General features: G+C 49.5%; 1 protein-coding gene across 8 annotated transcripts in view; it reads right to left on the reverse strand.

The window, feature by feature from the left end:
• Positions 1 to 12,124, reverse strand: part of PPP1R12B (protein phosphatase 1 regulatory subunit 12B) — a 134,087-nt gene that overhangs the window by 10,772 nt on the left and 111,191 nt on the right. For 5 of the 8 annotated variants that reach the window (XM_041422571.1, XM_041422570.1, XM_041422566.1 and 2 more), the window contains 5 exons: positions 5,001 to 5,017; positions 4,391 to 4,538; positions 3,712 to 3,816; positions 3,393 to 3,446; positions 1,983 to 2,033 (listed from right to left, as the gene is read on the reverse strand). In XM_041422571.1, coding sequence (XP_041278505.1) covers positions 1,983 to 2,033; positions 3,393 to 3,446; positions 3,712 to 3,816; positions 4,391 to 4,538; positions 5,001 to 5,017 — 375 coding nt within the window. Of the gene's footprint in view, positions 1 to 1,608; positions 1,677 to 1,982; positions 2,034 to 3,392; positions 3,447 to 3,711; positions 3,817 to 4,390; positions 4,545 to 5,000; positions 5,018 to 12,124 lie in introns of all 8 variants that reach the window. The other 3 variants (XM_041422568.1, XM_041422569.1, XM_041422565.1) reach the window with 3 other exon arrangements.

The raw sequence follows: 12,124 nt of genomic DNA on the forward strand, positions 1-12,124 counted from the left end.
ACAATTCCTTACTTATTCCTTCTGACTGCACAACAGCTACTCAGGTAGTGCAAGGAGCAAGAATGAAAGTCCAGCCAGAATTAGTAGATTTTCCTGGCTCAACTCCCACACTAGTGACTAACAGGGATGCTCTGCAGAGGTTATCTCCCTCCAGGCAAACACAGCAGGGCTGTTTCTCCCACTTCAAGGCACCATGAAAGTGGACACAATAGTTTCCTTTTGTAAAGGTCCAATTCCTTCTTTCTTAAGAGATTTTATATTCCTTTTTTTGGAGTAGATGTCAAACAAAGACATGTCACAGTGCCCTCAGGTACTCACTACATGCTTAAGGTTTTGCAAAAACTAGTAAAAATGGTAGCACCTCAGAAGAGAGATTTTCCAAATTCTTGTCTATTTGTTCTATTAACAAAAGGCCACTTTGGTTGTCCCACACAGCAAGAACAGGCAGAGAGCAGAGTCAGCACCTCTCAAGGACCTGAAGCTCATTTTCAGCTGGACCACAGGTTCCTTCAGCTCATGTCTCTCGAGGCAGTGTGAGAACATGTCCAACCTCCAGCAGCGCTTCTCCTTCTGCACTCCCTTGGCTTCCATGGCTCTGCAGCTCCAGACCACCTGAACTGGAGGTGCTCTGGCTGTGTCCAACAGACCCTACAGGCACCTTCCCTCATTAAGTGCTTTCCAGAGCACTATGCTTCCAAACTGAGGCCACTAGAGGCCACCACCTTGTCTTCTTACTCCATGGGCTGAAGTTGCAGGTTTGTGATCTGCAGAGCTGAAGGACCAACACAGCCTGCTCATGCCTGTATCTCTCTTGAAGACCACAATTCTGTAATTACAGGGAAGTCTCTGTGCAGTTAAAGCTTCCTACCTGCTCACTGAACAAAGAGTTTGGAATTTAGACATATTCAATCCTTTCTCCTTCTCCTCCTGGCTCACACATCCACACTTATTTTCCCCTCTCTGAGAGAACAAGAGCCTTTATAGCAAGAATCCACCATATCACTGTGCTACTCATCCGCAGCAGAAGATGCAGCACAAGCCTTTCAAAGCTATGTGCTTGGTAGAAACAAAAACTTCAAATAGAAACAGAGCTGGAACCTCCTCCAGGGTGGCAGGAAGTCGTTTCTGTCAGCACGTGGTGCAGGGAGAGCTCTCAGGTGGGTCCTTCCTTCTGAGAGCAGCTTGGTCCCACCTGCTCGTGTTGAAAGGGAAGGAAAGCACGGGGCAGAGCAAAGGGGACACTCTGTGAACACGAGCACTGACATTCAGCAGAAAGAACGTGATGCAGCACTGCCCAGCCGGGTGAGGCTTTAGGGGTGTGAGGGCAGCCACACGCTGCCGGGCCCTGCAGGGCTCCCCTCACAGACACAGCTGTCCTGAAGCCACACCATGGGAGCAAGGACGTGCTGGAACACCGGTGGCCATGGCTCGTGACAGCAAGCCATGCTGCACATCCCATCGGGAAGCAAATTCCTCTTTGCTGGAATTCTCCCAGGCTGCCGTGGCCTCCCAGTGACATGCTTTGGGAAGGGAGTATAGGAACACAACCACTCTGTGCTTTATCCTGGCCAGTGTGCGTGAGCTCAAAAGCCAGCTTTGTCTTCTTACCCATCCGGAGAGAACCTCAGGGGCTTAACTTGGGCTGCAGACTAGTCAGAGCACAGGGGGTCAGCACACTGGAACTCAGCGATGCCACAAAAAGTTAGTTTGGGAAGGCATTTAAGGAGAACAGCTTTCACCATTCTCGGATCAAACAGCAGAACAAATCAAACATTGGAGCAATCAGATGAATGAGAACTAGGACAGTTTATTAGCATTTCATGTTTGGAGAACAGGGCCATTAAAGCAAGATCTGACTGCAGAAAGGAAAATGAGATCCTTCCCACGGACACCTTTAACATCCTCCTCCTGGGTGACAATCCCCAAAGACATCAATACAAAGCATATAAAATGGAATAGACACAGTGAAGATTATTTCTTACCTTCATTTCCTCTTCCATTTCAGAGAGTTTCCGCTCCAGGGCTCGCTTCTCCTGTTTACAAGGATTCATGACAAAGAAGGTCACAAGGATTTGGAAGAAAAATTTACAGTATATTTTCTTTTAAAGGAAAATAGGAGTCTTGTGTTTCTGTGGCAGCATTCCCTGAAGAGGGGAATGCAAAGCAGAGGTTACAACCAGGAGCTGATCAGATGGGAGAGGGCAGCTGGCAAACCAGCAGGGATATAACCTGGGCCTGTTTGGGCAGATCACAAGCTCTATTCATATCCCTAATGACATTATTCCCCATTTTCAGTGATCCCAGTTCTCAGGAGCTGCTGATGAAATGTGATTTTGAGCTCTGTAGGTGAAGCCATGGATTTACTTATACTCCACTAAAGGTGGCAATGAGAAAAGTCCCTGAGCCACTCAAACAGGAAACAGAACAAGGAAATTCCCTGCCTGGAAATCCTGTTTCTCACAGATAATCCAGGGCTGCAAAGCTGACTGCTTTCAGTGCATTTCAGAAAGTGAGGATTAGACTGTGCTGTGTGAGTGGCCTCAGCTACACCTGTGCCAAGGTGGGGAGAAGTGGACTCCTTCAGTGACTTTCCCAACATGAAGGGGCTCAAACTACTCCAGGGACATGCTCTGAGAAGGGGGAAGTGGAAAATATGCATCAAGAACAAGATTTACACTCTCTGCCCTGCTCCTTTGCCCTATGCAAAGAGCCATGAGGCCAGGAGAGTGAGGAAAAGGCAGCTTCTGAGTGTGCTGTGGATCATGAGTTCTGGGTCACTTTTTGCCCACAGCATGGTTCATCCAGGGATTCATCAATGCAAAATGCATGAGCCATCCTGGAAACAGTTAATACATCTTCACTGAAAACAGCTGGACATGTTTTTACTTTCTAACCCATAGAATTTGTGGCTGTTGTGATCCTAATTCAACAGAAGTTATACAGGATGTTGCCCTGACTTCAACAAGGCAAAGTTCAAGGTCCTGTCCCTGGGTTGAGGCAATCCTTGGTATCAACCCAGGCTGGGGAAAGAAGGGATTGAGAGCAGCCCTTCCAGGATTTTGCCTTGTTCCCCCACCACCCCAAACCAGTCTTTATTTGTAAGGATCAATAATGTTTTAAAGCATAATGGACCAACAGTCTCTCAATGTGATACAGTCCGTTGGTCCTCAGCTGCTTAGAACCAAAGAGAGGAATCAGAATGAAGCTGATGTGCAAAGAGAGCAGCAGAGTCTCAGGCCCTGCAAAGGTCAGAACACAATTATCATTGTGCACTGCTCCTCAAGGCAAAAATACAACTTATCTTTTAATTAACACTTCCCTTCTAGACATGACTGCCCTGCACAGCAACACGAGGCACAGGCTGTGACTCAGAAGAAAGCAGAGACACGTACCCTCTTCTCCATCTCCAGCATGCTGGACCGGTCAGAAGTTTTCTCCTGTTTCTGCTATGGAAATTAAAAATAGAAAGTGATTAAATCTGAGAGCACTCACAGAGTGCTGCACAAAGGCCAAGGCAGCCTACAGATGCTCTTGCTTGGGATGCAATATCTTGATTTACAAAATTACTTTCTTATTTCTGTTTCCTCTATGGCACCTTCCCTCCCAGGAACATCCTTTCAGGAGCTTCCCTCCCTTTCCCATTCAGGAACAAGTTTGGTTTGTCATGGCCAGTTCTCAGTTTCTCCAGTCAGGTCCTGGATTTTCCCTTACCTGGGCTGCTTTTTCCAACTTTGCTTTGATATCAGCCAGCTCAAGCTGGGCTTCTTGCAGCTTTGACTTCAGCTTTTGATTTTCAGACAGGGCACTCTCGTATAACTGAAATGCAAAACAAGATATCGATTAACCAGGTTGCTCCTGGTTAATTAACCCCATCCTTCCATGCTGCTCTGAGCAGACATGTGCCCTCAGCACTGAGCTGAGGGGTTCACTTTGCTCTCACACATCAGCAGATGAGAAGGGAAAACAAAACCAAATTGGATGCTTTACTTATGTTTTCATAACTCATTAAGCTGTTGAATTTTGTAGGGAGTTTAAACACAGCCAAGAGGGGACAGTTTTAATTTAGGTAATGCCTCACTCACAGGGTGGTCAAACCCTAGCACAGGTTGCCCAGAGAAGCTGTGGCTGCCTCATCCCTGGAAATGTCCAGGTCCAGACTGGACAGGACTTGGAGCAACCTGGGATAGTGCAAAGTGTCCCTGCCCGTGACAGGGGTGGAATGGGATGAGCTTTAAGGTCCCTTCCAACCCAAACCATTGGATTCTTTGAAACAGAGAAAATGAACATCAACATCTTCTCTTTCTTCCCACTGATTCTTGGGGCCGGTTTCTGCAGCAACAGGCAGGTTCTGCAGTGTGTGCAACGACAAGAATCAGTTTAAAACCCCTACTTTCTTGTAGTCCCTGTTGCTCTCCTCCTCTGCGCGGCTGCTGAGGGCGGCGAGCCGGTTCTCCCTGCGGCTGTAGGCACTGGAGCGGCCGGAGGCGCGGTCGCTGTAGGACGAGTCACTCGGGGTGGGGTTCGTAGCTGCTTCCAACCTGGAACAGGAGCAAGATCCAGCACTGTGGAGCTGCGGTAACTTGGAGCAGCCAGCAGAGAGCCCAGCTGGATGGGACTGGAGGGTGTGGCAGACCCAGCTGAGCCAGGGCTCTGGGGTCTATGGGAGCACCCTCCACTTGGCCCTGGGGATCGCTGCCCAGAGCCTGGCAGCCACCACCACCACAACAACTGGAAAAAATCCCAGGGTACCAGCCCAGCCTCCCATGGGCACTGACTTCCCACAAACCTCTCATCTCCATGGTGGGAACCAGCTCCATTTCTAAGAAGGCACTGAGGTAAGTAATTTGGGGAGTGAAGAATAGAAGCAAACAGGTGCCCAGCTAAGCTCAGGAAAGGACCAAATAGCCAGTACCAGACTGGATCTGAAGCACAGGGAATCCCCAAAGGCATACAAAAACATGCTGCCAATAAATATTACACAGAAAAAAAAAAATTCTTACCTGGAAAGTCTTTCATGCTGAAGGGAAAAAAAAAAAAGAAAGAAAGCAAAAGGTAATTAATAATGAGAATTAATAATTCAATACAAAAACTGCAGAGCTTCCAGGTAGCAGCAATTTCCCACCTCAGATACCAGCACCAGCTCATGCCAGGCTACACAGAAATTTCCAGGCTCAAATAGGGAATCTCCAATCTTTGCCTGAATCTTCAACTGCTTCAGCTCCTCTGAAGCACTTATTTCACTCACCTAAGAAATCCTGAACCTTGCTGTTCAAATGCTCATTTCCAGAACTGAAATGCCTTCCTTGAATCCAAACTAATCTATTGTTTCCCTTTTCCAGTGAAGTTATTCTTCCTGACTACGATCACTGTGCTGTGTGATGTGGGTGAGGGGATTAACAGACACAGGGATCTCCCAGTGTTTGTGCTGAACTTGAGAAAATCACAAACACTCTTCTCTCCATGGGCAAGCAGCTCCCCATGGAGAAAAGCTTCACGGTGGCAGACAGAGACACAACAGCAGCTGCAGGAGGGAGGGAGAAGACCCTTACACCAGGGTGTTTGGAGCCTCTGTTGGGTTCTTCCTTCCCCATCAACACCCAAACCTCTGCTGTGCTGTCCTTGGCTGCCTTTGGACATTGGGGGCTGGAATGTCCAGAGAGGTGAATGGAGCTGGGGAAGGGGCTCAGATGTACAAGGGAGGACCTGGCTCTGGGCCCAGGGAACAAGGAATAGGACACAAAGAAAGGCCTCAAGTTATGTCAGGGGAGGTTCAGGCTAGGTGCATATCAGGGAAAATTTCCTCCTTGAAAGGGTGGTCAGGCCCTGGCACAGGTTGCCCAGGGCAGTGGTGGTCACACTCCCTGGAAATATTCAAAAAATGTACAGATGTAACACCTGGGGACATGGTTTAATGGTGAACATGGCAACACTGGGGGAAAGTTTGGGCTCAATGATCTTAGAGGGCTTCTCCAACTTAATAATTCCGTGATTCTATGAACATCCTACAAAGGCTTGATGTGGTGAACAACCATTTCAATGAAATTTTCTGTATTGAACAGTTCCTCCCTACAGTTGCATAAATCCAGTGGTGACAGCATCACTATCCTGCAGGACATGCCACACTGACAGTCACCTCCTCCATGAGGTTTCTGTCTGACAGACATTTACTCAAATTCCAGGTGCATTCCAACTCTTTATGGTCCCTTGAACTGGAAGTTGAGCCCAGCATTCCTCTGCTGGTTTATCAGTAGCATCATTGTTCTGAGTGAGCACAAACCTCCCACAGGCACTTCCATCCAGCCAATTCCCTCGGCTCTTTTTAAAAGAGTCAACACAAAGGACATCACAGAGCAGAGGAGAGGTCAGGCTTTTTGTGCCCAGACATCTTGCACTGCTTGTGCTGTCAGCTACACCAGTAAATCCAGTGCTAAGGCCTTACTGGGAGGCAGATTTGCTGCTTCTCTGGCACCCTGGTGCTTGAAGACTTCAGACCACCCGCTCTCACCTGGCACCCAGACAGTGCCTCTGATCCTGGGCAGGGATCTGGGAGTACACTCCATGGAGGGTGGGATGAAGTCACCCACTACACGGAGGACAGTGGACAAGTGACCCAGCCAGCCCTCCACTCCAAGCCACAGGAGCAGGGGGCAGTCCCAGAGCATCCTGCCCCGTGCTCAGCCCTGCCTGCTGCTTGCCAGGACATGGCAATCCATTACCTGCACCTGGCTGCTGAGTTTTTTAATTCATCCCAGCCTAATGTGACCCTCATTTGGCATCCTGATTGAGGACAGGAAGGTGCCTAGGGAGTCTGCAATGCAGCACAGCCTCTGACACGCTGTGCTGTGTCAGAAAATGAACGGCCTGGACCCTGCACGTGGAGCCTCGAGGATGGACCACAGCTCAGACAAAGCTGCTACCTGCAGAGATCAAAAGGACAAACAAACCCTGCTATGAATTAGCACATTCTCCCTCCAGCTGTGCTCACAGGGCCATCCTCAGCCAGGCTCTTGGGCAGGTCTAGTGCCAGCCTGTCTTAGGTTGCAAGATGCAGCTAGGGGTGTGTATTCTATCCCCATCTGTCAGAGCTGGGGCAGTTCTCTTCTGTTCATTGGGCAATTTTCTTTATCCCTTCCATAACCAATCCTCCCTCCAGGAGATCTCTGCTGCTCATGGCCACTGAGGGTCACTGCAGGGCTGATCAAATTCCATCATCCCATTGGGAGATGCTCTGCCCAGGGGAGGAGCCAAGCATTCCTACCTGGATACAATCTGAGCCTGGAACAGCACAGCAGCCTTTGCCCACTGCATTCCCAGAGGAGCAGCTTTCTTCTGCCCTGCATTCCCAGAGGGAGAGCAGGTCATCTCCAGCAGCCCTGGAGCTTCAGAGGAAAACTGCAGCCTTGTGCAGGATCCCTGCTCCAGCAGAAGCACAGCTGGCACTGCAGGAGGGCTGAGCCCCCATGGGATGGGACTGTGCCACCACCCTGACCCACAGCGGGTCAGGTCATATTCTGACTCTGTCAGTGGAGTTTTTTTTGTACTATTGCATTTGTGTTTTAATTTTCCTATTAAAGAACTGTTATTCCTGCTCCCATATCTTTGCCTGAGAGCCTCTTAGTTTCAAAATTATAACAATTCAGAGGGAGGGGCTTTATATTTTCCATTTCACAGGAGGCTCCTGCCTTCCTTAGCAGACACCTGGCTTTTCAAACCAAGACATAGCCCCTGTAGACACCACAACCAAAGCTCCAGGAGGCCCTGAGCCACAGCAGTGGGTCCAGCCTGGTACTATTTTATTTGCTCTAATAAAATCTCTTTCTTCTTTTCATGTTACAGGTGACAAACCTCCCAGAGAAGATAACAGATGCATTTCCACAACAGCTAAGCCCTACTGCCCCTCCACAAGCCATGTTGGATGCTGTCCAGGAAGCATCTCATGCCACTCAATGCCTGGCAGCTGCCTGATGTTGTGACAGGGACACAGCCCTCTTGTCAAAAGACCTGGCTCAGGCCATGCTCTGTATGGAACCTGAAGGTAGCAAGTTGGGACAGTTTCTGTACAGATGGCCTCCAGCAGATGGCTGTTAGAAAGAGACCATAAATCCAACCACATCCTGGGCTCATGCAGGGGAGGGGGAGATTCTGCCCCTGTGCCCTGCTCAGCTGAGACCCCACCTGCAGAGCTGCCCCAGCCCTGGGCTTCCAGCTCAGGAAGGATGTGGAGCTGCTAGAGCAAGCCCAGAGGAAGTCACGGAGATGCTCCAAGGCCTAGAGCCCCTCTGCTCTGGAGCCACGCTGGGAGAGCTGGGGGTGTTCACCTGGAGAAAAGAAGGCCCTAGGGAGACATTAGAGTCCCTCCTGTGATTGAAGGGGCTTCAGGAGAGCTGGAGAGTGACTTTGGACAAGGATCTGGAGTGATGGAACAAGGGAGAATGGCTTATCACTGGCAGAGGGCAGGGTTACTTGTGACAGCAGGAAGAAATCCTTCCCTGTGAGGGTGGTGAGGTCCTGGCACAGTTTGCTCAGAGAAACTGGGCACAGCTGCCCCTGGATTGCTGGAAGTGTCCAAGGCCAGGCTGGACAGGGCTTGGAGCAACCTGGGCTAGTGGAAGGTGACCCTGCCCATAGCAGAGGGTGGGACTGGACGACCTTTGATGGTCCCTTCCCATGCAAACCAGTCTGGGATTCTAGGATTCTACAAAGGATTTCCCAACTTCAGCCACACACATGCTGGTCTCTCTCTTTGTTGGCTGAGCTTTCAACATTTGTTTCCTAAACCCCTCGGCAACCTGACATCTCCTTTTGAATCCTGGCCCAATGACCCAACCTCGCCTGAAGGGAGAAGGAAGAGAAGGGAATTACAGTGATGAACAAGGCTCTTGTCGAAAGTTATTTGCGCACTTTATGCTAATCCCCTTCAGTGATGACTTTTGATATGATGACAAATGGCTGGGCAACTAATCCACTCCTTAGCAAGCCTGAATTTACTTCAGCAAATGCACCTGCTAATGGATTTGAACAGTGCTGGGAAACACCACGTGGCTGGGCAAGGTGACACGGAATCCAGGCAATGAACCCAGGCAGGTCCCCGAGCCAGCCAGGGCACTTGCAGCAAGAGGAAAAACCACTTCTGTCCTTTTTCCATCTAAGAAATGAGAATTTCCATATGCAGGGGGAGCAGGGGCATGCTTCCACAAAGGAAGGTTGGGGTAAGAAAGGAATCACCTTAAGCATACACAGCAAAAAGGGGGGAAACCCCTGAGGTTTACTGTATTTATGACTTTCCTGTGATGGATACAGCAATGGATTGGTTCAGACTGTGACTGTCTGTATGAGTTTAAAGAAAAGCAAAGTGCCAGATGAGAGGAGAAGCATTCCTGCTGCTGTCAGCATTGAGCAGAGCCACCCTGCAGTAACCTGGAATCATGGAATGACAGCACCATTAAGGTAGAAAAAGCCTTCTGAGAGAAGAACGATGAAGCTGGGGAAGGGTCTGGAGCACCAGGAGTGGCTGAGGGAGCTGGAAAGGGGCTCAGCCTGGAGAAAAGGAGGCTTGGGGGGACCTTCTGGGTCTGCACAACTCCTGACAGGAGGGGACAGCCAGGGGGGGTCGGGCTCTGCTCCCAGGGAACAGGGAGAGGAGGAGAGGAAACAGCCTCAAGGGGAGGGTCAGGTTGGATAACAGGGAAAATTTCTTCTGTGAAGGGCTGGTCAGGCCCTGGCAGAGCTGCCCAGGGCAGTGGTGGGGTCAACATCCCTGGAAGTCTTTAAAAAACATGTGGATGTGGCAAGTGGGACATGGGCTAGCAGTGAACATGGCAGTGTTCACTCAGTGATCTTAGAGGGCTTTTCCAACCTGTGACTCTGTGATTCTATGATTCTATGGAACACTGGAGGAGGTGCTTAACTGAGACATCCCTGCCATTTGTTCAAAGAGAGACAAACATCTTCAGAGGCCACTGGGATGTCACACTGGAGACAGTTTCAGCAGAAAACAGCTCCTTTCCTGCTCACTTCTGCCCAGTGTTTGACCATGGCATCTTTGGAACCCTCTCCATGTGCTTCCAGCTGCACCTGCTCCAACAGAGCAGCCCCCACTGGCCCTGCCTGCACTGCCCTGTCCTGTCCAACAGCCACCAAATATCACTGGAATTCCAGCACTGGCTGGCTCCCTGTGCTGCCCATGGCAGTGAGGAAGGAGGTCGTTTGTTCAGAGACACCATCCCAGAGCTGGAAATTCCAAGGTGAGAGTGAGAAGGTGAAGGACAAAACTCTTCTTCCTTCATTGCTGGGAAGAGAAGTTGGGAGTGAACAGAGGGAATGAAGAGCTGAGGCATCACACGTGCACTTGACTGAGCTGGTGCAAGAAGGGTCTTTTCCTTCCTGACTTTCCTGAAGGGAATTGTTAGGGTTTGTGAGAGGATGCTGAGAAATTATGACTCCAGTCATTATCAACAAATGCACTGGAAGCTTCTTCCTTTCCCTGGCAAATTTGGAGCAGCACTGCAGTTTTGCCCAGATTAATTTATTTCCCTTGGGATCAAAATTCAACTAAAAACATCAAGAGCCAGGGAAGCATCGAGTGGTGAAATTATCCTTCCATAATCTAAACAGGGTCAGAGCGCTGCAGGGGTTGGGGTGGGGGGAACACGGGGGGCTGGAGGCGGCTGCCCTGGTTCAGAATTCAGCACAGCAGCCGAGCTGAGCCCTGCTGCTGCTGCTGCCCAGACACCCAAGGGGGTGACTTCTGCAGGAAAACTAAAAAGCACAGAGCACTTGCAGACATGCTCACAAGCTTCTGGTAATCCTCAGGTCTTAGAGCTCTCACCAGAGAGATCTCATCACCTTCCCTCCCATTCATCTCACGGCGGGCAGTACATCCAGGTAGTGCTGAAGTGGTGGAGGACACTGAAGGGGTTCAGCCCATTTTGCCAGCTCAGAGATCATCCAACTCAGGTGGGCTGGAAAATCATCAGGATCTGAGATGGGACCCAAGGAAAAGGGCAAAGAACACCACAGAATCATGGAATCAAAGGACGGTTTGGGTTGGAAGGGACCTTAACGCTCATCCAGTTCCACCCCTTGCCATGGGCAGGGACACTTTGCACTATCCCAGGTAGCTCCAAGCCCTGCCCAACCTGGCCTTGGGCACTTTCAGAGATTCTCAGGGTGCTCACTCTCAGGGAAAAGACACAGCTGGGTACCAACTGTGGCTCCACCTACCCAGAGTGCTGGGATGATGCCTTTTGCCAGGAATACCATCCAGGCCTGATTTTAAAAATGTACTTGGACTGTGGAGGGCAGGAGCCTTCCCTCAAAACCAGAAAATTTTGCAGCTGTTGCGAGCTCAGTGATGAATAATTTAAACCAAATTCCTCATGGAAGGTTTCAATAAAATACAGCCCTGAACTGCAGTGACAAAAGGGGGATTGGCTGTTGCTTTCGCCAAGGCAGAAACTGCCCTAATTGCTTCCAGTTGCATTCTGTGGCTGAGGTTGGAGCCAGTGAAGGCACAATTCCCTGCTATTTACATTTTTTCAAGAAAAAAGAGAAAAAAAAAAACAAACAAGGAAGAAAAGAGAAAAAAATAGATGCTTTGGGAACATTTTATGCTTCTTTATCTCCAACTGGCCAATGTCAGGACAGAGTACACTATTTTAAGAGAGTTGTCAAGGAATTTATTCTGGTGTGTTTTGTCTCAGAAATCCTGACCAATGCCTACGATTAATTAACCACCATGTAATGAGACCCAGGGGCACAGCTCTAGCTCTGTCCTCCTGTAAGCAACTGGAGAAGTTTTAGAAACCCCTCAAATTTTATTCTTGTGCTGGCAAATATCCTCTTGATGTGCTGTGTTTATTTTAGAAATTAAATGTAAAATAAAGCCAGCTGGTTTTGGGGTTCTTTCCCTTTTATAAGCAAAGTCACTATGTTCCTGCAGTTACGTAGCTCAGCTGCTCCTACACGAGCTCCAGTGTTGGGCCAGGCTGATGTGTGTTCCAAAGGACAATGGATTGGTTCAGACTGTGCTCTTAGGAGCATCGAATCCTGAGCTGGAAGGGCTCCATGAGGATCGAGCCCACCTCGTGGACCTGCACAGACACCCCAACAATCCCATCCTGGC

The sequence above is a fragment of the Onychostruthus taczanowskii genome, unplaced genomic scaffold (assembly GCF_017590055.1).
Source record: "Onychostruthus taczanowskii isolate IOZ18803 unplaced genomic scaffold, ASM1759005v1 scaffold74, whole genome shotgun sequence".
NCBI lineage: Eukaryota > Metazoa > Chordata > Aves > Passeriformes > Passeridae > Onychostruthus > Onychostruthus taczanowskii.